The following is a 22,754-nucleotide window of genomic DNA, read 5'->3' as shown; positions in this document are numbered from 1 at the left end:
TGTGCCTTTAAAATAATTAGATTTTATCTTAGCAGGAAAACCTGCATTAAGTGAAGACACAAAGAGAAGCGTCTCACCGTCCTGGCACAAGTCTCCACTCACACCAGGAGGACAGCGGCAGTTTCCGTTGACGGGGTCACAGCTGGCACCATTTTTACACTTGCAGGAGAAGGAGCAGTTTTTGCCAAAATGTCCCTCAGCGCACGCTGTGGGGATGAAAGATAAAAAAGGATCCATTACAGCTTAAACAGTCAAGGTTGACAGGTTTCCATGGGTGTTTTTGTTGTGATGACCCACTCTACCCTGCCTTCCTTTCGGCCTGTGTGTGGCACGTCTCATCTGGAGACATTGCAGGATTGGTGTGGCTCGTTTCCCATCAGTGACACTGGCAACACCTGGGCCCAGCATGCCAGTGCTCTATAAAAGCCCTCAAAGCTCAGTTACTGTAAGATACCCTTCTTAGCTTGGTTGGTTCTTTGGTGTGCGGTTGGATTTTTTTGCATACACCATTTCCTCACCCATGCACTCATTTACACCATTGATCATGTTAACTACACACAACAGTTTTAAGCAGCATTTGTGTGCATCTCGCTTTTTGTCATGGCTGTGCAGCCTGGCCCGTGACAGTGTGTGTGAGGAGGGTCAGTGTTTGTTTGTGGGCTCAGTCCTCACTCTGGTTGCAGATAATGCCCGTCCACCCATCGGGGCAATCGCAGCCATTTTTCCACAGATTGCATTTTCCTCCATTAGAACAGTCGTCGCACGTCAAACTACAGTCGCTGCCAAAAGTGTCATCCAAGCACACTGAAAACACAAGAATCAACTTTAAGTGTGCAAGTTATGCTTAATCTCATTTTAATAAAAATATGTTTTTTGTGTGTTTTCCATGATATTTAACCCTCAGAAACATTTCTATTGGTACACTAACTCCAAACCACAAATGTAATAAATGAAAGCATTGCACTAGGACTGAAAGATCATACATTTAAATATTAGCAGGTGTTACTCTTCAGCTTTCAGTTACATTAAATCGCTTGTTCAGCACGTTTTTTTTTTTGTCACGTTTGAGCGACAAAAAGCAGAACCTCTGACTTCCTGCTTCAGACTCAGAGCAGCTGCCAGACTATATAACCCTCAACGTGCCTGGCATTGTGGTAGTTAATTAGGATGTACAAACATTCTGGAAGCATGAAGCAAAATAATTTGCCCCCATCGTGTGATGTGTTCCTGCCATCACTGAGTAAGTCTGTTAGACAGCTTCACAGGAGCCATATAATCAGATGCAGGTTTACTGTTAATGATAATAAATCAACAGCGGTTTGAGATGAAACTCACCAAATTTTTCCGCTAGGTTACTCTCAGCCCTCAGCTCCCCTTCGTCATCTTCATAGTCGTCAAAGCGCTCCAGGGGTTGGCTGTAGTCCTGCAGCAAGGTGAGCTGGGGGCGAATGAGTGGCAGCTCAATAGAGCCTCCGCTGGACAGGGCCTCGACTGCATCTTCAAGTGCTACAGTGAGAAAAAAAAAATATTATACAAAATATACCAACATCATGTGTTTTATATCATTGCATTTAAATATATTGTATGTATAAAAAAAGATAACTATAAGAATCTTTCATTTTTATTCATGTGGCAACTGAGTAATATTGTACATGATGACACGATTGTATGCTATGTAAATCAAATGAAGAGGGCAGTAGTGATGCAGATTATTCATTGTAAGAACTGATGGCTTTTTAAAGCTACTCTGTGTAGTTTATTTGAAATAAATGGTCCTATTCTTGTTTGCATGATCCATAAAGACATCTCGTTTGTTAAATTCTTCCACGGCAGCACGGTTCTCCACCTACTATAATCAGTAATCCATTCCTGAGACACTCCAATACGTAGAGGAACTCAGTTTTTGGTTTCATACCACTTGTCAGACTGTCTTGGATATTGTTGCCCCTCTAAAAATTAAGCATCCTAAGACAAAGCTTGAACCCTGGTTGAACGATGAAACCCGTGCTGCGAGGCGTGAATGTCGTAGGGCTGAGCGGAGATGGAAAAAAGATAACTTACAGGTCTCTTTACAAAGTTTAAGAGAGTGCTGGGCCTTATATCAGCTTACAATAAAAGAAGCAAAGCGGAAACACTTTGCAAACATTATTATGGTGAATTATCAGAAACCACACATATTGTTTAAGTCAATCGAGACTATTTTAAGCCCTCCCTCTGCTCTTAGTTTTGAGCCTTCACTTGAAATGTGTGAAAGGTTTCTGCACTTCTTTATAAACAAGGTAGCCTCGGCTAGGGCGCAGATTATTTTGCCCACATCTGACCCCTCTGATCTTCCAATTTGCTCAGCTGTCTTTCAACAGTTTGAGTCGGTTACTCTTGCAGGAGTACTCTCTACAGGAGGTGGTGGATCATTTAAAGCCTGTAGGCTCACCTTATGATCCTATCCCTCCCCTTTTTCTGAAAGAAGTTTTTTCTACCATAGGTCCAACTATTTTAACCATTTTAAATAGCAGCCTTACTTCAGGTATGGTTCCAAAGAATTTCAAAGATGCAATTGTGCAACCACTTCTTAAGAAACCTGGGCTAGATACAAACGCTGTTGAGAACTTTAGACCAATATCTAAGCTGCCCTTTTTATCTAAAGTCTTGGAAAAAATTGTATATGACCAATTGATCTCATACTTGAATGCACAAAATGTTCAGGAGATTTTTCAATCTGGTTTTAAAGCAATGCATATGCCTGAATCAGCACTTTTAAGAATTTTTAATGATATACTTTTATCATGTGATTCTGGTGAAAGTGTCATTCTTATTTTACTCGATTTAACTGCTGCATTTGACACTGTAGACCATGAAATTTTAATCTCACGTTTGGAGCAGTGTGTCGGTATAACAGGTGTGGCTCTGAAATGGTTCAGGTCTTACTTAACAAACCGAACTTTTTCAGTTCGCTTAGGAAACTGTGAGTCCTCCCGTGCTCCGTTGTCTCATGGAGTGCCACAGGGTTCCATTCTGGGCCCTATCCTGTTTTCACTTTATTTACTTCCATTGGGCTCAATTTTTAGAAAACACAGACTCTCGTTTCACTGTTATGCAGATGACTGCCAGATTTATGTTCCTCTTAAAAAGAAAGATGGGTCGTCTGTAAATCGTTTACAAACATGTCTGGAGGACATCAAGTCGTGGTTGGCGCTAAACTTTCTTTGTTTTAATGATTCTAAAACTGAAGTAATGGTGTTCAGACCTGCCTCCACTGCTGTTCCGTGTGTTGATTTGCAATCCCTGAAATCATTCTGTAAACCAGAGATTGTTAATCTGGGTTTTAAAATGGATCCTGAGCTTAAGCTTGAAAGCCAGATTGGGTTGGATGTAAGGTCTAGTTTCTTTCATCTGAGGCAACTGGCCAAAATTAAGCACTTTCTTACAAGACAGCAATTTGAAACAGTAATCCACGCTTTTGTAACCGTTCGGCTGGATTACTGTAATTCTCTTTATTTTGGGGTGAGTCGATCTTCTGTTTTTCGACTGCAGTTAGTCCAGAATGCTGCTGCACGCCTTTTAACTGGCACTCGTAGATACGAGCATATCACCCTAGTTTTATATTCACTTCATTGGCTGCCCGTGCATTTTAGGATCCATTTTAAGCTGCTTTTATTTGTTTTTAAATGTTTGTCCAATGCTGCCCCTGTGTACCTCTCTGAGCTTCTTCATCCATACATACCTTCCCGGTCCCTCAGGTCGGCAGACCAGCTCCTCCTGAGCGTGCCCAGGACTAATCGTAAGCTCAGAGGGGATCGGGCGTTTGCTGTGGCAGCACCAAAATTGTGGAATGAGTTGGCTTTACATGTTAGACAGGCACCTTCCTTATCTGTTTTTAAATCACGTCTTAAAACATATTTATTTACCTTGGCTTTTAGCACAGCAGGACTTGTTGATGTCTCTTAATACATTTCTTATTAATTATATTATTTTTAATTTTAAGATATTTTATATGTAATTTAAACTGTTTCCTCTCTGTTTTATATTTGTAGCACTTTGGTCAACATTGTTGGATGTAAAGTGCGTTATAAATAAAGATGCTATGCTATGCTATGCTATTATCGAAACAATTATCAGAAGATGATTACACTGTCGTCACAAAGGGATGGACACGGTCAGCAACAATACTCAGGTAGGCTGTGGAATTTAGAAGATGCTCATTTGGTACTGAGGAACCCAAAGTGTGCTTTCATGTTGTTGGACTCTGCCAGCTGAAAGTTGCAGCAGAAATCAAGACTCATCAAACCATGTCAAGTTTATCCAGTCGTCCAAGTGTATTGTGCCTCAGTTTCCTGTTCTTAGCTGACAAGAATGGCAGCCAAGGTGTTCTTCTGATGCTTTAAAGTTCAACGTGTTGTGCATTCACAGATATTCTTCAGTGTACCTTGGTCATAGCAAGTGGTTATTTGAGTTACTGTTGCCTTCCCAACAGCTCAAAGCAGTCTGGCCATTCCCCTCTGACCTTTGGCATTCCCTACATCACCATCACAAGAAAGACAGGATATTTTCTCCTGTGTGGGAAAATCTCAGTCTGTGTCACATTCAAAGTCACTTAAATCACCTTTGTTACTCATACTCATTATTTAAACTTCAGAAAATCCTCTAGAACCTGTTCAACAATCACTTTAAAAGGTGTGCCTAACAAAGTGGCCGGTGAGCATATGTTACAGACTATTTGATATTCAACTGACCAGAGGTTAAGGTGTGCAGAATTGCTCGAGAGGAATAAAATCAGCTGCTGGTGAACTTGGACGTACACAATGCAGATGCAAAACTTTGCAAATCTTTTATAACAAAGTAAATGCATTCAGCATGTTTGTCAGGCCACAGGATTACAAAACATAGTCTCTGTTTATAGTTAACTCCACAGGGATCCATTACTGCATATGGAAATAAATCCTTTGACAATTCCAAGTGCGCTTTAGCCAATCTGAGCGTTTACTTGGAGTGAATGTAATGATATGTTAAAAAAAGGAAAGGAAAAGCTGGAACACATGGAAATTGGTTGGTTAGTTTCACTGATGTCAGTATCATGCTATTAGTATAATGTTATTACTTTAAAAGGTGCTACTTATCATTGGTATAGCTACTATACCATGTGTCTGTAAAACACAATGGTGGTTCAAAGGAATGCTGTTATTTCTGTCTCTGTTCACCTCGACACACAAACAGCATGAAAAGGAAGAGCTGGGTTCTTGTAGGTTGGAAAATCACTGGTAGAAGTGCAACACTGCAGTCCATGTGAGATTTGCCAGTTGGATGCATAGAAGGCTATCAGCTGAGCCATCAGCTGATGTGGGCTGGCAGTGAGATCAGCTGATCTGCCAGGATAGCATCTGAGCTTGATTTGCTTGATTTGGTTTTCTCACACTAAACACTAAATAGGACAATGCTACTGCCGCTCTAATTTTCTGGCAATACCAGTATCCCACTGATTCTTCCAGTTTTGACATCAAATTTGAAGCTGGCTCATTAATGTTTGTTTAAATACTACACCTATGCCAAATAAAGTTGGATTTCCTTGCATCTCATTGTAGATTACACTAGTCCTAGCCTAGCTTGACATTTCCATTCTTCATATCCTCTTTTTAAACTTTTTGTCTAAATGACTTTACTGCACAACAAGTGTCAGTTTGCCAGGATTTTCCACTGGAATGTTTCTGGTGCGATTCCCGTTCGCCCACGCTCTTACACATGATTGCTGATACTCACGGATGCAAGAATGCCGGTCCTCATCCAAACGGAAACCCCGGCGGCAGTAACACTGGAAGGAACCGGCGCTGTTCTGGCATGTGTGATCGCAACCACCGTTAGCGGCCAGACACTCATCTACATCTAAACAACACAGACGCACCACAGAATCAAATGCGTCAGAAGGAAAAACTTACAGCGGCCACTGTTTTTCCTCACTAAAACAAAGGCAACATTGTGCGTGTCAAACCGAAACTTTCCTTTTGAATTCAGCAGGATTAAACATTGCGTCTCATTTAAATGTAAGTGCCGTCCACGCTTGGACTGAAGGTAAAACATTACCATCGCAGCTACACCCGTCTGAGTTGAGTCTGTATCCTGCAGAGCAGTAGCATTCATAACCCCCGGGGTAGTTGGTGCAATCCTGCTCACAACAGGAGATCTCCTCTCCACACTCGTCAACATCTGCCAAGCACAACAAGCAGCAAGACAAAAATTATGATCCAACTGTAGTGATATGCTTCCCTGCTCCATGAGGGAAAATTTATGAGGTAATTTAAACTGTGTGGGTTTAACAGCCAATTAAGGCTAAAATTACAAGCGAATTTGCTCATTTTCTTTGCAAACTCTGGCTTGTATGAGCAAAGACCTGTTTTCCAAAAATACTCTTCCACCTCCTGACCACAAGGACATTTTTCTTTTATTAGAGGACTAAAAATATATATTTTCGAGTTGTATAAAGTGTCTCGCTTTCTCTTGTTTTCTAGTTTTATTGTATGTGAACTTCTACGCCGACTGCGCCGTCGTCTCCAGTAAATGCAAAAATGACTATTTACGCTTGTCTGCAATTACAGTTATCACACACCTTCTCCACATTTTCTCTGGTGCAGCAAACTGACTGGATTAGTTTTAATTCAGTTTAATTCACAGCATTGCCATAAATCACAAAAAGGCCAATTCACAATGCGGTTATGTTGACTGACGTCATTTAAAAACGTGTCTCCAAAAAAAAAGAAACTAAAGCTAAACAACGACCTTCATGCAGTTTGTATATTTTCTAGGATTACTCCAGTAGACTTAAAGTTTAACATTACTGCTCAAAATACACAGGAAGATGAGTATTTGTTGGTTTAGGTCTCAACAGCTTAATAGATAAATGTTTAATAATAAATTAAATATATAAGTTTAATAAAACTGTTGGAATAACAAATTTAGGCCACCTGTCATTAGAACAAAAAACCCCAAACAAACAAACATTTTAGAAATCTGTCAAAAATCATGTTTAAAATTATAAATTGTATTCTTATTTATTAGAAACATAAAAAAATATTGTTAACTTAAAGAAGGTAACCTACATCGGATAGTTGTCTAATAAATTCATTAGGCATTTTAATAATTAAACTAAAACTAAAGGACTAACAAATGAGTTCAAGGATTGACATTTATGCATGCCCAATAAGTCCACTTTTGAAAGGTGTGGCGTAATTGATATTTGCACTTTAATTTAATAACAACACAAAAAAATGTCTGCCAAAAACAAGAAGGACAGAACCCCTAAAACAGACGGCACAGAGACACAGACACTGAGCGACAAACAAAAACGAGTCACTGTGAAACTGTCAAAATCACCAAAGTGGAACTCCAAAGTTTTGTAGTTTCTTTGCTGCTTTGCAAATTCTGATAAGTTGGTAAAACAGGTGTTTGTTTGTTTTTAAATAAACCAGTTACTAATAAAGGAATAAATTATAACATACACTAATAATTTCATATGCGCTCAATACATTATTGTTTATCTCCCTTAATTTAGTAAACAACTAAGTATTGTTAAGTTTATGTGAGTGCATCACACTCTCTTACCAATGCAGGTTTTAAGGTCTTCATCTAGCGTGTAACCATGGTTACAGGTGCACACAGGTCCGCTGGTTGAATGTTGGCAGTGATGCGAACATCCACCGTTGCTGTTCTCACAGCTGTTCACAATTTCCATCTCAATTCCTTCAGTACACAATAAAATAACCGACGTGTGTTAATAACACGACATGTTTTATAAACAGAAATTAAAGGTGCTGCAATCCACTCGTGTAACTATATGCAGGCATGAGGATTTAAACTGACTGTAACACTGCTTTCCATCAGATCCCAGCTCATAGGCAGCGTTGCAAACACAGACGTAAGAGCCCAGAGTGTTATGGCAGCCGTGAGCACAGTTGGCCTCTTCTGTCTCACACTCATCAATATCTGGAGGAAAATGCATTGAAAAAAACAGAGTGAATTATTCCATCTCCGTCAGCGCTTAAAGATTATTCCAGTTATTTTTGCACACTTTAAAGTCATTGTTGCCCAACACTGATGGTATCCAAATTCTGCTTCTTCTGCTCCTCATTTATTGGCTGTTGTTCTTTAAAGCTAATTATTTTCTTTTCTTTTAAACTTTTAGAGCTACATGATGTATGATGCTCGACCTTGAAAACGTCAGTTGATGGAGCAATTTTACCATCAGGGAACATTTTCCTTGCGAATGTATGAATATTTGTTAGCAAACTAGTTTCACTTGCCACTCAGTTTACTAATTTACTCACTACTGGTCAGTTTACCTTCACAAGTTTTCCCATCAGCAGCAAGGGTGTAGCCAACTTTACAGTCACAGTGGGCCTTGCCACCATCAGCTCGACACTCGTGCATACAGCCTCCGTTCTGATCGGCGCAGGGATCCTGTACTGTAACACAAAAAAGCTCACGCTCATACACATAAACTCGCACGCTGACAGTAAAGTGAGGAAAGCTTCAAACACAGCAGAGGGGAAAACTGTAAAAACTGAATGTTTTGCATCTTAAAGCAGAGTATAGCAAGTGGAGGGAGGGGGTTTACATCCACCCAGCACCTCCAACTCTTTGCTCTTCATAGCTGTATGTGTGTGTGTGTGTGTTTAACTTGTGTAAGCCTGTCCAGTTTGGATAAGAACCTTCCTGCAAAAATTAGAGGAAGCTGTTTGCAGCCAACAATTACAAAGTAAAAGCATCTAGAAGACAGCAATTTAAAATACATATATGTATAATTTTCCACCCTCTGAGAAGCATATTTGACTTAACGGCCTCAGAGATCGGAGTGATTAAAACGAGCAAGGCCATCAAAACACAATTTGAGAAACAAAAACAACGAAGACTGCTGTGACTCATTCCAATTAAATATCTTATCCCATGAAAGATAGTTAGTCATATTCCAGCTCAGACATCCTGTAAGATAATTATAATTGGCAGCAGATGCTGAGGCAATGTGTTTTTAATGTTACGATCAAACCTGCAGGATCACACCTTCATAATCATCCAAAGTGCTCAGTTTCATTGGCGTGCTTTTCTACATCATCCATCAAATTATTATTCCTCTAGGACTTTTCATTTTTTTGCAGTGTGTCATATGAACGTGTGATTTTAGTGCTTCCTACAACAGAGTTCAGAAACATGGGCACTCACATTTACAATGCTTGCCATCCTCCGACAGCGCGTAGTTCAGTTTGCAGCGGCAGCGAAAATGAGCAACAGACTGCTGCACACAGTAGTGCTCGCATCCTCCGTTGCTAACGGCACATGAAAGGACAGCTAAAAAGGCAAGAGAAAGAAAGATGTGATACGATAAAAGGACAACACTGAAAAAAATCCAGCATCTTTCAGAAGCTAATCAATCCACCCTGATTTGTCGTGTTAGTCTTTGTGACTGATGTTTCACACCAACAGAAATCTTAAATTTCTCAGAGCAGTCACACTCCTGACATTCCTACACTCAGAGAACACCTCGGTGAGCCGCTATGCTTTGAGCAATGAGAGATCTATCACAGCAGAAACGCCAAAAAACACAGAGGAACTTGAATGGCAGCGCGCCTGCGGTGGACAGCAAGCATATGGTGAAGAGGCAGAGAGCGGTGTGAGCTCAATGCGCTTCCTTGTCTGAGTCTCCTCTCCCTGTAGCAACAGATCAATCTGGATCTCCTCACAGAAAAAAAGCAAAAAAAAACAGGTTGAAGCCCAAACAGCCCGGTGTTCTCAAAAGGCTGTTTTTCATGCTCACAGACCAGAGTCAAGACCCACCCATCCCAAGCACATGTCAAACCACAGAGTGCTTTCCAGCTCAAATATTATGCAGCTTCACGCTAAGTGTGTGGGATACGTCTAACCTCTGCTGGCTGATCAAGAGCTGGATGAGATGAGCACAGAGAGGGAGACTGACTTGTTGATTGCTATGTGTGGTCCTTTATCCTCCAGTATGTATGTTTTCATGCTGTTTGGCACATAGTTGAAACTGACATAATCGTTTACTCGCTTGTAATGGACAGTGAGATTTCAGCACCAAATGTATTTTTGAACATGGACACAATTCGCAGTTTTAACAGACAGATATGAAGCATCCCAGAAAAGCAGCATTTGCCTGGAGTCAGTCCACTTGTGAACTGTTGGCGTAATCAGTCATTTCTTAATGCAACAGCTGTCACATAAGAGCCTCTCAGGGACAGATGTGCTCTATAAGAAAATTAAATAACTACTTTACGAAGCCAAAAAACACATAATGATTTTTCCTCTGAATGTCATCCAGGACACTCTGTGTGCATTCCTGACGTAGAAGCCAGTGGCACGCTTATATTTTTTTGTCTATTAGATGTTTTTTTCTTCTAAACCACAAATATCTGATATTAGAGGAAAAATGCACAGGTACTGAGTAAACAGTGCACAGGTCATATGACAGTCGCCACACAGGCGGCAGGAATCAAGCTCAGGTGAGCGTTCGGGAAAAAATGACCCATAATAGCATTCTAACTTATTGTAATCCCTGCATCACTCAGTTTTTTTAAGTACTTGAAGAATATATGTATTCAGGTCTTCTTTATTTTCTCTGACTTTGTCACATCTAAATAACTTTATTTCATTTTGCGATGCCACGAACATAAACATGAACTAGCTGCAAAGAGCAAAATGTCCATTTAGAGGACCACTTTGATTTGATTCGTTCCATCACTTCATCCTCAGCAGTCCAAGCTTGCAGGCTTTCATATTCCCTTTTCTTTCTGAGCACTGAGGCTGTGTAACACATATAAAGAAAGGAAGTCACTTTGGTTAACTGCTATTACAGTTTAATGCTAAATACTACTTGATGTCCGGAGGAGCTGAAGTAGATCCATATGGTCAATATCGGCAATGTTGGTTACACAGTAAAATGGTAGGATGCACTTATTAGTGGCCTTAAGCTATTTTATCCAGTCATGCAAAGCAAGAGCAACAAAATCATTAAAAACACTGAACTGATGCAGCAGAGACAGCAGAAGCTCTGCAGGACAAATTCAAACAACTTCTTTAAATAGAGCTCTTGTACACAGAAAAGCAGTGGGATGGAGCTACATCATGATACTCAGTTGTGAGAATCTGCTGCTTTTCTTTGTCCTATGTGATTATAGCCTGAATATCTTTTGGGGTTTGAGAAGTAACTGAGAAGTAAACCAGCACATTAGCCCTCTGCATCCCAGAGATACACAGAATTTAACTGTTTGTTGCCGTAGTTTGAGGTTGATGTTGCGTAGTTTGTGTGGTGGACAAACTCATCTCATTTTCAAACCAAAGCATGTAAAGGTTAACCTTACATTTTAATAGTTTTTACTGTACTGTACTTACAATGAAAATTGATTTTAAGTGGACATGAATAAATAAAGGCCCAAGAAGTTAAACAATAATAACAATGGATGCAACCATACTACAAGCTTTCTCCAGGATGGGACGTTGGGTCTGATTCTCTCACAGGAGAGCTTAAAAATGGCTTTTGTACAAGATATCCAGTTAAAGGAAAAACTTCATGAACCGACTAAATCTGGCTTCACCACCAAATGTTATTTGAACCGCACCACAATGGGGCTTTTTGTCAGAACCAAAGGGGTCGTCTGAAACATAACTAATGTGGTTTAGATGATTAAGTACCCATGTCAAAAACCATATGTGGCTAAACTTCAATGAAATAATGACCAAAAGAAAAAAATAACACTCAAAGACTCAAAGAAGCTTCCAGTAGCTCAGTTCCTCCAAACCACTGTCTCATTGTTTGTGTGAGTATTGAACTACATGAGGTTAGATTACAAAGTGCCTTTGGACGTCTTCACATTCTGCCTCTAATGGGATTAAATAAAGACCTTCCCCATCATCATTATCGTCATGTTACTGTGTTTAAACTTTTATAAATGATGTTTTTAGACCTTTTTGCACTTTCATTGACATACATATTATGATTACAGCACATATATGGTGCTGTAACCCTACAATGCTATTTCTGTTATTCATCTGCAGCAAACCAGCAACAAAATCACTCACCGAGGCAGGTGCGGCCATCCACGTGAAGCCGGGAGCCCGGGTGACATTCGCAATAGTAGGAGCCCCTGGTGTTAATGCATCTGTGTTGGCAACCTCCATTGTGGACCTGGCATTCATCAATATCTGCATGGAAGGAGGGATACAAGTGAAATACTGAAGCGGGACAAAAGACAGAAATGAGTGCAATTTAAATAAATCTTCTCATTATGGGAGAAAACGAATGGTTACCAGACTAAAACCAGATGAGATGCCAAGCTGAGAGAGGAAGTTAATACGGGTTTTAGGGTAAAGATGTACCCCAGGAGGCGAGGACGAGGTGATGGATGAGAAGGAAAAGTATTTTACAAGCGTGTTGCAGCTCAAATAAAACAAATCCCACCATGTGGTAACAACTACCGCACATTTAGAACCAAATTGAAATTCCTGCGCTTCTTGTCAAAGCCCCTCAGGTGGAAAAACATATGGAAAGTTAAAGTGGAGGATGCAAAACATACACATTCCTCTCAGCCAAGCATGTGGATGGTAAGCAAACAAAAGAAGGCGGAAGCAGCGGTGAGAGAAACACGATCACTCACAGTGTGACCAGATTTCTAATGAAACAAACCACATTCTTAAACACTTCTTATTTTAGGAGTCACAGGCAAATAAATTGTTTGGTGTGTTTCACAGCAGACCCCCCTGTGAGTCCTGAATTATGAGGTCTGTTTGGGGTTCTGCTGGACGCTAAGTCAACCCCCAGGCTGGTGACAAGTCACCCTTTTGCTTTAATATTACTAGAATCATCACAGTGGAGTTACTGGAAAGGTTGTCGACTGCAACAAGTGATGTGACACATTAAGAAGGTGAGTGTGAATGTTTTTTGGCTGCCGGATGATGCCTGTAAAAACAGCCAACAAATCATTAAATACTATTATTCAGCGCCAAGTTAAATGTCTGGTTGAGAAATGCATTGTTCCGAACAGTCCTGGCCTCAGGCGGCCATCCAGCAAGGAACTATTTCAAGAATTCACTGGAATTCCTTTGGAAAGAGTTTTCTGAAAGTTTCCCTAAACTAGCTGATTATTTTAATTTACTGAACGTAAATATTAGTTTAATTTCATTTATTTCACATAACTGACTGCCTCGTTTCACAGACCACACATCTGGTCTTCAAGAGACATTGTAAACAGTTAAATGTAAATAAAATCTAGAAATAACTAATCAACATTCATCATGGTGCAAACTCTCCGTCACATTAAAAATAGACACTTTCATTCTCTAGGTGAAAAGAAAAATGTGGACATTGATGCATAAATGCAAACGCCTCTATATATGGCTTTGCTTTGCATTGACTCCCACAGTTGTTAGATGTGCCAAATAGGGTAATTTGCAAAGTTTAAAATGGCCTTTGATGTCAACATAAGCAGAATATATGCACAAACCCTTTGATGGACTGGGAAGCTGTTTAAGTTGCAACTTCTTTCATGGGAAATGTAAATGGGGCAAGAACTATGCATTGGGTGGATGGAAGAATAAAAATTAGATAATAGACTGAAAACGAGATGATGGATGAGGATTAATTATTCTTCAAGTGCACTTAAACTAAAAGAAGGATCTGAATATAAACTCATGTATACAGTGACACAATTATGGTCCTGCTGCATCATTAATTTTTAAGTTAAAATGCCAGACTTATGTCTGACTGGGATTAGTAGAGGATGGATGAATGGATGGATGAACGGCGGACGGGTGGATAACAAATTTGGCGAGATTTAGGACACAGTAGTACTTGGTTAGAGGAAAAGATGATGGTTTTGGGTTAAACAGACTGTTTATTTTAGCTCATCTGGTGAATTCAAGTTCAAAATTCACTCTGTGTTGTGTTTTGGTTCTCACATACTCCTAAGGGATATCTGTAAATGCTAAACGCTTCAGTATGTTCCCCATTTACAACTACTGTGGGTTTATCAGAGCTTTTTCTTTCTTTCTTTCTTTCATTTCTTTTTTTTTTATTTTTTACCAAAAACAGCTGGCTGTTGCGTCTGAAAACGAATAATGCGGGCCAAAAAAACAAAACAGCTGTAGCTAAAAGCTGACAGAACTACAGCTTTTAATAGACCTGAGGGGATGTGCTGAGCTGGGTTATGAATCTCTGAGATTGTGTGAGCCAGTAAACCCTTTCACAATAGACGTGCACAAAGTCTTTTAGTACAATATGTAAAAATATTGATCATGGCAGCTGAGATAGTACATTTTGTGGTCTGTGAAAAGAGTAAGTACGGATATCAATCTCTAAATCAAAATTTGGTCTCCATGTGCTCGTGTCACACTGTGTGGGATACAGGCAGTGTGGCACCCTCACAATCCAAATCTGAGCTTCACGCAAACACTGTATTCAAGTTTCCACAGTATAGACTCGTGACACATAAATCAGAACCCAAAGTCTGTCACCTGAAGTTATAGCACACGATGGTGGAAAGCTGTGTTGTAAATTATGAAATCTCAGTGGTTATTATGATAACAAAAAAGGATAATAAAAAGAAGCATATGATTAGAATAAGGACATAAATGAATGATATGAGCATAAAGGGACTAAGATATTCATGCTTAATGGTTCTTATGAAAACCAGCCCAAGAAGCTGAATTATAGCAATATCCTTCAGCTGAACTTATCCACTCTCCGTAATATCCCGCAACATCCTCCGTTATAGTGCCCGGAGCTGAAAAATGGTTCTCAAGTTTCGTTTTCTTGCTCTCTGCTGCCCACTTTAGCTTCATTTTACTCAGAAAAGCTGGCAGAGCCCCTACTTTCATTTTTCCGTCCATGCTGCATGTCGTCCTCTGGTTTGGTTTTGCATGAAACGGGACCAACACTGTGGAACTCCTGTTCCTGTGCCGACTGCAGCACACAGGCAGCGGATCAACTCCAGCCTGCTTTCCACATCCAGAACATAATCCTCCTTGATCTCCAGCCAAAGCCTCAACAGCACTTGGCTTTTAAACAGGGTGTATTAATTCTCTGCCTGTAGCTACCTACAGCACGGTGTTGTCTTCAAGGAAAATTACTTAGGATCCATTTAGGATAGATGATTTTTTTTTTTTAATTTGGACATTAGAACAAATATTTTTGAACAGTCTTGACTCACCACCAAGAATTACATAAGGGACCATAGGGATTATCCCTCACCGCAATAGTCAATGAAGCTCATTTTTTCATGTGCTGATAAAAGTGAAGCATTTATCAGAGAGAAAAATTAGCTGAACGCTGCCAGACAGAGCAGACACATTATCAGTCAGATGGATTAACTCCTCCTGCTACTGTAAACTCCCTACATGTCCATTTAGCCCTCTGTAAAAAGAAATGTGCTTAAAGATTTAAAAGAGAAATGCAAATTGTTGAATTTTCTGTAATATGATACAAAACGTTCATATTGTAAAATAACACAAAGGTGTGCAATTTAAATATCGGCGCTGCTAAATAAGTAACCTTCGCATTTCTTTAAAATTTTATTCCAAAATCAGCATTAGAGCTGCTGCCACTGCTTCATTTGCATTTTGGCTCAGAAATGATCACTTACCTGCAGCCAGGTAGCCAAAGTTGTAGCCACGGTATCCATGGTAACAGTGTGGCCTATAGCAAATCCTTCTATAGTGACTGTATGGATAGTTTGCAGCAGAAGTCAAAGACACCACTGCTACAATGACCACCAAAATAAAAATCCAGCTTCCTGGTGACAAAGCCATGGCTTAGGTTTAATAAATCAAAAACTATTTAAAACAAAAGGGGAAAAAAAGATTTTAGAAATGCCCAAAGATCTGTTGCAAAAGATCTACTGTCAACATTTTTGTTAAGGCTAATAAGTTTGTTTGTTGGCTGGCAATGGACGACCATGCTCCAGTAAAGACTGGTCTGAAATAACATGGTAAGTACTTTTTTTTCACTCTGTCTCCTGAATTTTCTTTCCCCCTCCCTCCATCTCCCTCTCTCTACTTCACCCTCCCAAACCTCGATGTCCATCACACCATAGATCCTCCTCTCCCTCCTTTTTCTCTTTCCCACTCTTTCCCACTTGTCCCCACATTTCACTATAAGGAGCACATCCAGTACTACATTAACTACATAGATAGATTTAGAAAAAAAAATCTGTATTTCACAAGCCAGGAGTGATTGATTTCTTTGCCTCATATTGCTCACTCAGCCACTGTGTTTTTACATTTCTTCAAAGAATATTGTGTGTGTAAAAAGGATTTATGAGCGCTCATAAGTCAGGTGTTGGAGAAGGAATGTGAATCGTCTAGAGGATGTGTTGACTAATATATTTTTCTTTTGATACTGACATGTATCAAAAAAGTCTGTCACCAAAGGAACGTCAGATTTGACGAGTGCCAGAAGTCAAATTCGGTATTTTCAATCCAAACATCTGAGAAAGGAATGCATCTCACTGGCTATTCAATAGCAGATCCATTGTGTTCTCTCTCATCTGATGCCAACACATACAAACACCGCAGCACGACCCCAACAGTGCTGTAAAGAAAAAGTGCAAAATCATCCTTATGATCAGAATCCCATCACCCATTGGAAGAGAAATGATACGAAGAGGCTTCTTTTATGACTTTTATAACTCCTCTTTTTAATAATTTATCCTTAAAGTCTTTGTGCAAGCATCTAAGAAGTGTGCAACATTGTACATTTATGCTAAACAAATATTAGAATCACTGGGACAATGAAGCCAGCCAGAAAAGAAAATAAGCCTGATTAAGTAAGGAGTATGCATAATAAGCCCAAAGCCTGTGAAAACAACTCGAGAGTAAAAAGGAAATATGGATCGAGTACCAGCAAAGAGAAACTTGGCAACACCAAGGTGTTTTCCTTTAAAAACTGGTTCCATCACAAGATTGGTTCAGATCTCTGGATTCATATATTTCCAAATTCCTTTGGAAAGATAAATCCCCGCGTATTAGCTTAAAAACGCTACAAAGAACCAAGGATAGAGGAGGATTAGATCTGCCTAATTTTCACCAATACTTCTTAGCCAACAGGCTTCAGTTCATCTCAGAATGGTTAAAACATACCTTCTTAGTTGAGCCCTGGCTAGATGTTGAACAGGCACTATGCAAGGATCTAGAGATTTCAGACCTACCATTTATTAGCTCAAACATCAAAAGACATGAATGCTTTAAAAGTATCAACATCAGCTTTTCTCTAACAGCATGGTGGGAGTTTCTAAAAATAACGGAGTCTTCATTAATCCCATGCAAACGTACACCTATCTGGAATAACCCTGACATATTACAAAACAATAATATGATTAATTTCCCAGAATGGAGTTGTAAAGGAATTAAATACTTAGAACATATATTAGAGGGAACAGAATTTATTCCATTTGACAGACTAGTTGAACAATATGGGATCAACAAGACAAGGTTTTTAGAATATCAACAAATTAAATCCATAGTAAAAAAGAAATTTAACCTCAGTCAAGTTGAATTACAAACACCACTAAGTGCGGCACATTTTCTTACTCTTAAATCCCCCAAATTATTATCTAAAATATACAGAACACTTTCTAAATTAGATGAATCAATATCCCTTCCTACTGCAAAGTGGGAAGCAGATTTATCAGTCAACCTAGACCAAAACTTCTGGTCTCAGATTTGCTTAAAAACTTTTAAATTAATTAAAAATCCCAGTCTGCAATTAATACAATACAAAATACTTCATAGAGTGCACTATACAGGTCATCGGATGTTCAAGATGGGCTTTACATCTTCCAACAACTGCTCACACTGTCAAGGCAATACACCAGACAATTACATCCACGCTCTTTGGTTCTGTCCACCAGTGCAAAAGTTTTGGCGCGAGATATGTGAAGACTTATCAAAGTGTCTGAAATGTAACATCCCAACTTCCCCCTTAGTGTGTCTACTGGGCAGCTTAGATAATGTCACTTCAGAAAAGAATATAGCCCATATGATCTTCACTGCCCTATGCATAGCCAAGAAAACAGTCCTCATGAACTGGAAAAATAAAAATAATCTTAATTCTAACCAATATAGAAATTATCTATTAGATTACATTAGTCTTGACACAGCCTCTGCCACCACATTAGATCAATTGCTCTGGGCCCCTTTTATCAGCTCCATCACCTAGTGGGGGTGGGGGGTCATAGTTTGGTCCCGCCTTCACTGTTGTGATTGGTGAGGGGGTAGGGACAGGCTTAGGGCGTCGGGGGGTTCCCCGGAGGCATCTTCCTTGGGGAGCTCAACCCGGGGTAGCGGTCACGTCCGGTTGGGGGCTCTGTTGGCTCTCAGGTGACTGTTTCCTCGCGGCTGCGTGCAGCGGGACTAGGGGAGGGTCTGTGCTGACGGACGTGGGTTACTGACCTGGCAACCTGGCTGCCCCTGGGTGGGTCCGGGATGGGCGTGAGGTTCTGGGGGCGCTCCGTCTCTGGGCTGGGGCCCGGGCCGGGCCTCGGGGGCTTGGGTCCTGGTTGGTGTGTTGCCGGGGTTGTGGGCGGGTGGGTGCATGGGGGCCCGGCCCTGGAGCAGGGTGCCGCCGGTGCGTCGAGCCGCCTGGGGGGCTCTTCAACTGGTGGGGGGGATGGTCACATCTTGCAGGAGCTTTCTTCTCTTCAGGAACTCTCTGCAGGAGGGGGAGATACAGGAGAGGTGGAGGAAGATCTCAGCCTGGGCGTTTACCGTCTTATGTAGTCTGGAAGATGTGTGGATGGTGGGGTGGGTGCAGTTTTCTCTGTGGTGGGGTTGGGTGGACTGTCCAGGGCTCTGTGGAGCCGGGGGGCGCTACTGCACTGGGCCCCGGTCTGATGGGCCTGGGCCCCCTTCCCTGGCGGGTCGCGGAGGGTGGGAGTGCCTACTGGGGTCAGCGGGGGAGCTGGCCCCAGGGAGGGGTTACCTGCCCCTCCCTTCCTTCCCTCCCCATCTCCAGCTGCCTCCCTCTTCCCGCTCCTCCACAACCACCCACACATGCAGGGCCTTGGAGTGGGGGTATGTCACCAGGGTGCAGAGGAGGCTACCCCCCCCCCCCCTGTCCCCTTCTGGCTGCCTCTGCCTCAATTTTATCCCACAACTTAGACATTCACATTATTCACACTCTCATTACACATACATATAGGATCTTGGGGGTGGGCACAATCACGGAGTCCAAATCACCATCAGGCTGTATACCTCACCCCTGACGTTGTTGCCCACCTCTCAATTTTAAATACACTTAGTCATTGAGGGCTAGCAGGAGGGACTATGCGCTTACCTGCTGCTCCTTGGCAGGTAGCTCCATGCCCTCCTGGGTTTTAATTGCACCTTAGAACACATATGCATCAACACTACAATGAGCGGGTGGAGGGAGGTTTGGAGTCTTCTCCCACCCCCATTCTCTGCGGCCTGCTGGAGCGGGAGGGCTAGTAGGAGGAGTTGGCCGTCCGACTGCGGTCTGGGGTGTGGGGCCTCCCTGCTGCTGCGGAGTCGGGGTGGTCTGCCTCTCCCCACCGCAGGGAAAAGGGTAACACCACCTGGGTCTGGGTGCAATTCCCCCCTCCAGGGGCAAGGGTACCTAGACCCGGTTTGTAGAGTACGCTTGGGGAGTGTGATTGTGTGTACAGCGTCTCTTTATGTCTGTCTCCACGTTGGTTGAGTGTGGAGTGAGTGCATATGAGAGCATGAGGGTGGGAATGGATGTTTGTGTCTGTGTGTGCCTGTATGTCTGTGTCTATATGTCAGGTTGGGTATCAGACGCCACCTCTCTGGGGACACCTCAGGCCCTCCAAGGTTTGGAGGCCTATCTCCACCCACCACCACTTCCCCTGCCGGTGGCGGACTCCCTCAGGTGTCGGTGTGTTGGTGGTTCTTTGTGTCTGGGGGTGGGCGTCCGGGTACACACCGGCTCACTCCTTGGCGGCCGCTTGTCGGGGCCTGGGGCCTGGGGCTCGCTCGGGCCCCTTTGGAGGTGGGGTGCCCCCGGCCTCTCGGCCTGGGGCTCGGTCACTCAGGCACAGCTGGGGGCCGGCGGAGCTCACGGGCGCGTCACTGCAACTCCCCCTGACTTCTGCTCCGCGGCTGCTGGGCGAGCCCTCATCTGGGACTCTCCTCAGCTCTTACTGGGACAGTGGCGCGGCTGCCCCTCTGTTGGTCTTCCATGGTCTCTTGTGTTCTGGGGGCCTCTGGATGTCTGGAGTTTTGATCTCCTCCATACCCGCTTCACACCCTGGAGGACGGGGCTGTGGCCCCCCCACACTCCCTAGCAGATCATTACATGGAGAAACCTTTGGAATGCAAGCATGCTGATCCACACAGGTATGCACACATGGGTATTCACAGACGCGGACTAAAGCTTTCTTGGCTGCTGCCTCAAAGCACACTGTGCGCTGTCTATCTTGCGTGCTGCACAATATCGTTTATTACTTAGTAAATACTGATATCTATGACTAGCTAGTTTATTGTGATGGTGCTTTGTTTTCTCTATTATTATGTTACTCTTTGTTGTTTGCTGTCTCCTCTGTTCGTTTTTTTTTTTTTTTTTTTTTTTTTTTCTCCATACAGGTGACCCAGGAGTTCTTTTTTTTTTCTCTCTCTCTTCCCCCCCCTTCTCACCGTCTCTTCTCCCCTTTGGTTTTCTTTCTTTCTCTCCCCCTCTTTCTCTCATTCATTCCCCCTGTCCTATTTATTAAAAAAAAAAAAAAAAAATGACAAAGGATGAACTGAAGCTCTGCCATCACGTAATGTCGCATACTGCTGTTTCTGATGTCATTTAAAAAAAAAAAAAAAAAAAAAAAAAAAAAAAAAAAATCATCTTTACAGTAAGCGCTCTGTTCTCTGGGTTAGCGTGGACATCTAGTACCTGCTGATTTTAGTTTGGGATTATTCTGGCGTGTGCTAAGTATTACTCTTCCAGTTTGTAATGGTCCGAGCTAAAAAGTTAATTTGACATGACGGCTAACGTGTTGACACTACGGCTCAACACTCAACATGACAACTGTTACTGTTGGCTGTCTCAGCACTGTTTGTGTCAGTCCTGCAGAGTCCTAACAAATAAATAAAAAGAAATTTGAGCATTTTGCTAACTGTTTAAAACGAGGTTCCCCAATGCACTAACGGGCTGGTTTACAATCCTACCCAGAGTGATTTATTCTTGAGGGCCATAGACTGTAAATAACAGATGGACATTGATACTCTGATGCCATCCACTGCTTCGAACTTTGCATTTTGGCAGTTACCATCTTCTTCTGTTAAAAAACAGACGTCATGAGTGGGTGTTGGATTTGCTGGAGAAAGAAATAATCCTGCATGTTTATATCTGGGTTATGAATCATACCCTGGTTTATTATCTATTTTTGTCTACTATAATTTATTAAATGATATCCTAGTATATTAAATGAGACTTGTGACTCGCCTCCTTTAGGCCATTAGAAAGAATAGAGCCTTAAGGCAAGTCTGTTCCTACCAACAAGTTATGTCTCTCTTTCATATACAGTGCATGTGAAAAGCTAACTGAATTGATTTGTCTCTCATCTGGACTCCTGCGCCTCTGCAGCCCTCTGAGCTTCGGGCTGTCATCGAAATGAAAAGCAGATCACTTTCCACAGACAGTGCGAGACACACACAACTCTAGCTTCAATATCTAAAGCATCGAACATTGAAAGCTTCTAGCCAGTTTCTTTTACCTCTGTTAATACTCCTGTCAGTTACAGACAATTAGGGCATTAATGCTGAGGGTAGCTGTTTTTCTCCAGTACACACCGGTGGCAAAGACAAGCCAGCTGTGACAACGTTCACATCAGCTCTCCTAATAACCGTGACCTGGATCAGATCTCTCTCTGGTTCCTCCTGCAGCCGTAGCACCGAGCACTCCAGCGTCTCTCCTCTGGGCTTGGCTGGTACACACAGGATTCATTATTCTGATTAAAGCCCTTGCAGAGATTTCCTAACCAGAAACATCAAACTATCATGAAGTAAAAACAAATCTCATGGGAAAATATCAGTTTTGATGAAATACAGGGCAGAGATACTGGGCTTCATGATAGATAGCTACAGTTTTCTATTTAACAGACACTGAGTCATGAAGAGCAGATGTCAAGATAATTTTATTATCTATGATGTGCAATGTAAAAATAGCTGGTACTGTGGTTCACTCAAATTGACAGATTGTTTTGGTATGAGGTGACATTTCCAAGTAGTATTAAACTAATAAATGGCAACGAATGTTCCCTTTACAAGGGATCATTTGTAATGTCAGAGTAACTCGTGCTTTTAGGCGTTATCTACACAGAGACAACTACAAGTTAAAAAAGAAAAAAACAGCTTCACAGCTGATTATTTTGAGAATATTTGTATCAGAAAACCAACCATATGACAATCAGAACCTCAATGTTTCCATCATAAATAATCTCATTTTTTATTTTCATATTTTTCATAATGTTTGTTTATGAGATGAAGTGTTACTGAGAGCACAGCTCTTTTCTGAACCCGATTCTTTTAGAAGTTTCCTCCTCCCCATCGTTGCCAACTTCTTGCTAATAGTGCCTTGAGGCAACTGTTGTTGTGATTTGCCGCTATAAAAATAAATAACTTCCAGGGTTAAAAAGCTTGCTCAAGGGCATCCCGTTGGAAGAAGTTCACTACTTCTTCTATCCTCCTGCCTGGAGCTAAAACCACCAACCTTTAGGTCACAAGACCAATTGTAGCCCATACAG

At 41.6% G+C, this 22,754-nt stretch overlaps 1 protein-coding gene across 2 annotated transcripts in view; it reads right to left on the bottom strand.

The window, feature by feature from the left end:
* Positions 1 to 22,754, bottom strand: part of megf6b (multiple EGF-like-domains 6b) — a 68,873-nt gene that overhangs the window by 12,904 nt on the left and 33,215 nt on the right. For both annotated transcript variants that reach the window (XM_085406781.1, XM_085406782.1), the window contains exons 6-15: positions 12,073 to 12,195; positions 9,202 to 9,327; positions 8,325 to 8,447; positions 7,846 to 7,968; positions 7,588 to 7,725; positions 6,073 to 6,195; positions 5,752 to 5,874; positions 1,336 to 1,506; positions 673 to 804; positions 78 to 206 (exon numbers count right to left, since the gene is read on the bottom strand). In XM_085406781.1, the coding sequence (XP_085262907.1) occupies positions 78 to 206; positions 673 to 804; positions 1,336 to 1,506; positions 5,752 to 5,874; positions 6,073 to 6,195; positions 7,588 to 7,725; positions 7,846 to 7,968; positions 8,325 to 8,447; positions 9,202 to 9,327; positions 12,073 to 12,195 (1,311 nt within the window). The remainder of the gene's footprint in view (positions 1 to 77; positions 207 to 672; positions 805 to 1,335; positions 1,507 to 5,751; positions 5,875 to 6,072; positions 6,196 to 7,587; positions 7,726 to 7,845; positions 7,969 to 8,324; positions 8,448 to 9,201; positions 9,328 to 12,072; positions 12,196 to 22,754) is intronic.

Source organism: Rhamphochromis longiceps, linkage group LG5 (assembly GCF_057381845.1).
Source record: "Rhamphochromis longiceps isolate RC_006_pf linkage group LG5, R_longiceps_female_GT1.1, whole genome shotgun sequence".
NCBI lineage: Eukaryota > Metazoa > Chordata > Actinopteri > Cichliformes > Cichlidae > Rhamphochromis > Rhamphochromis longiceps.
This window is presented reverse-complemented; position numbering and strand designations above follow the sequence as displayed.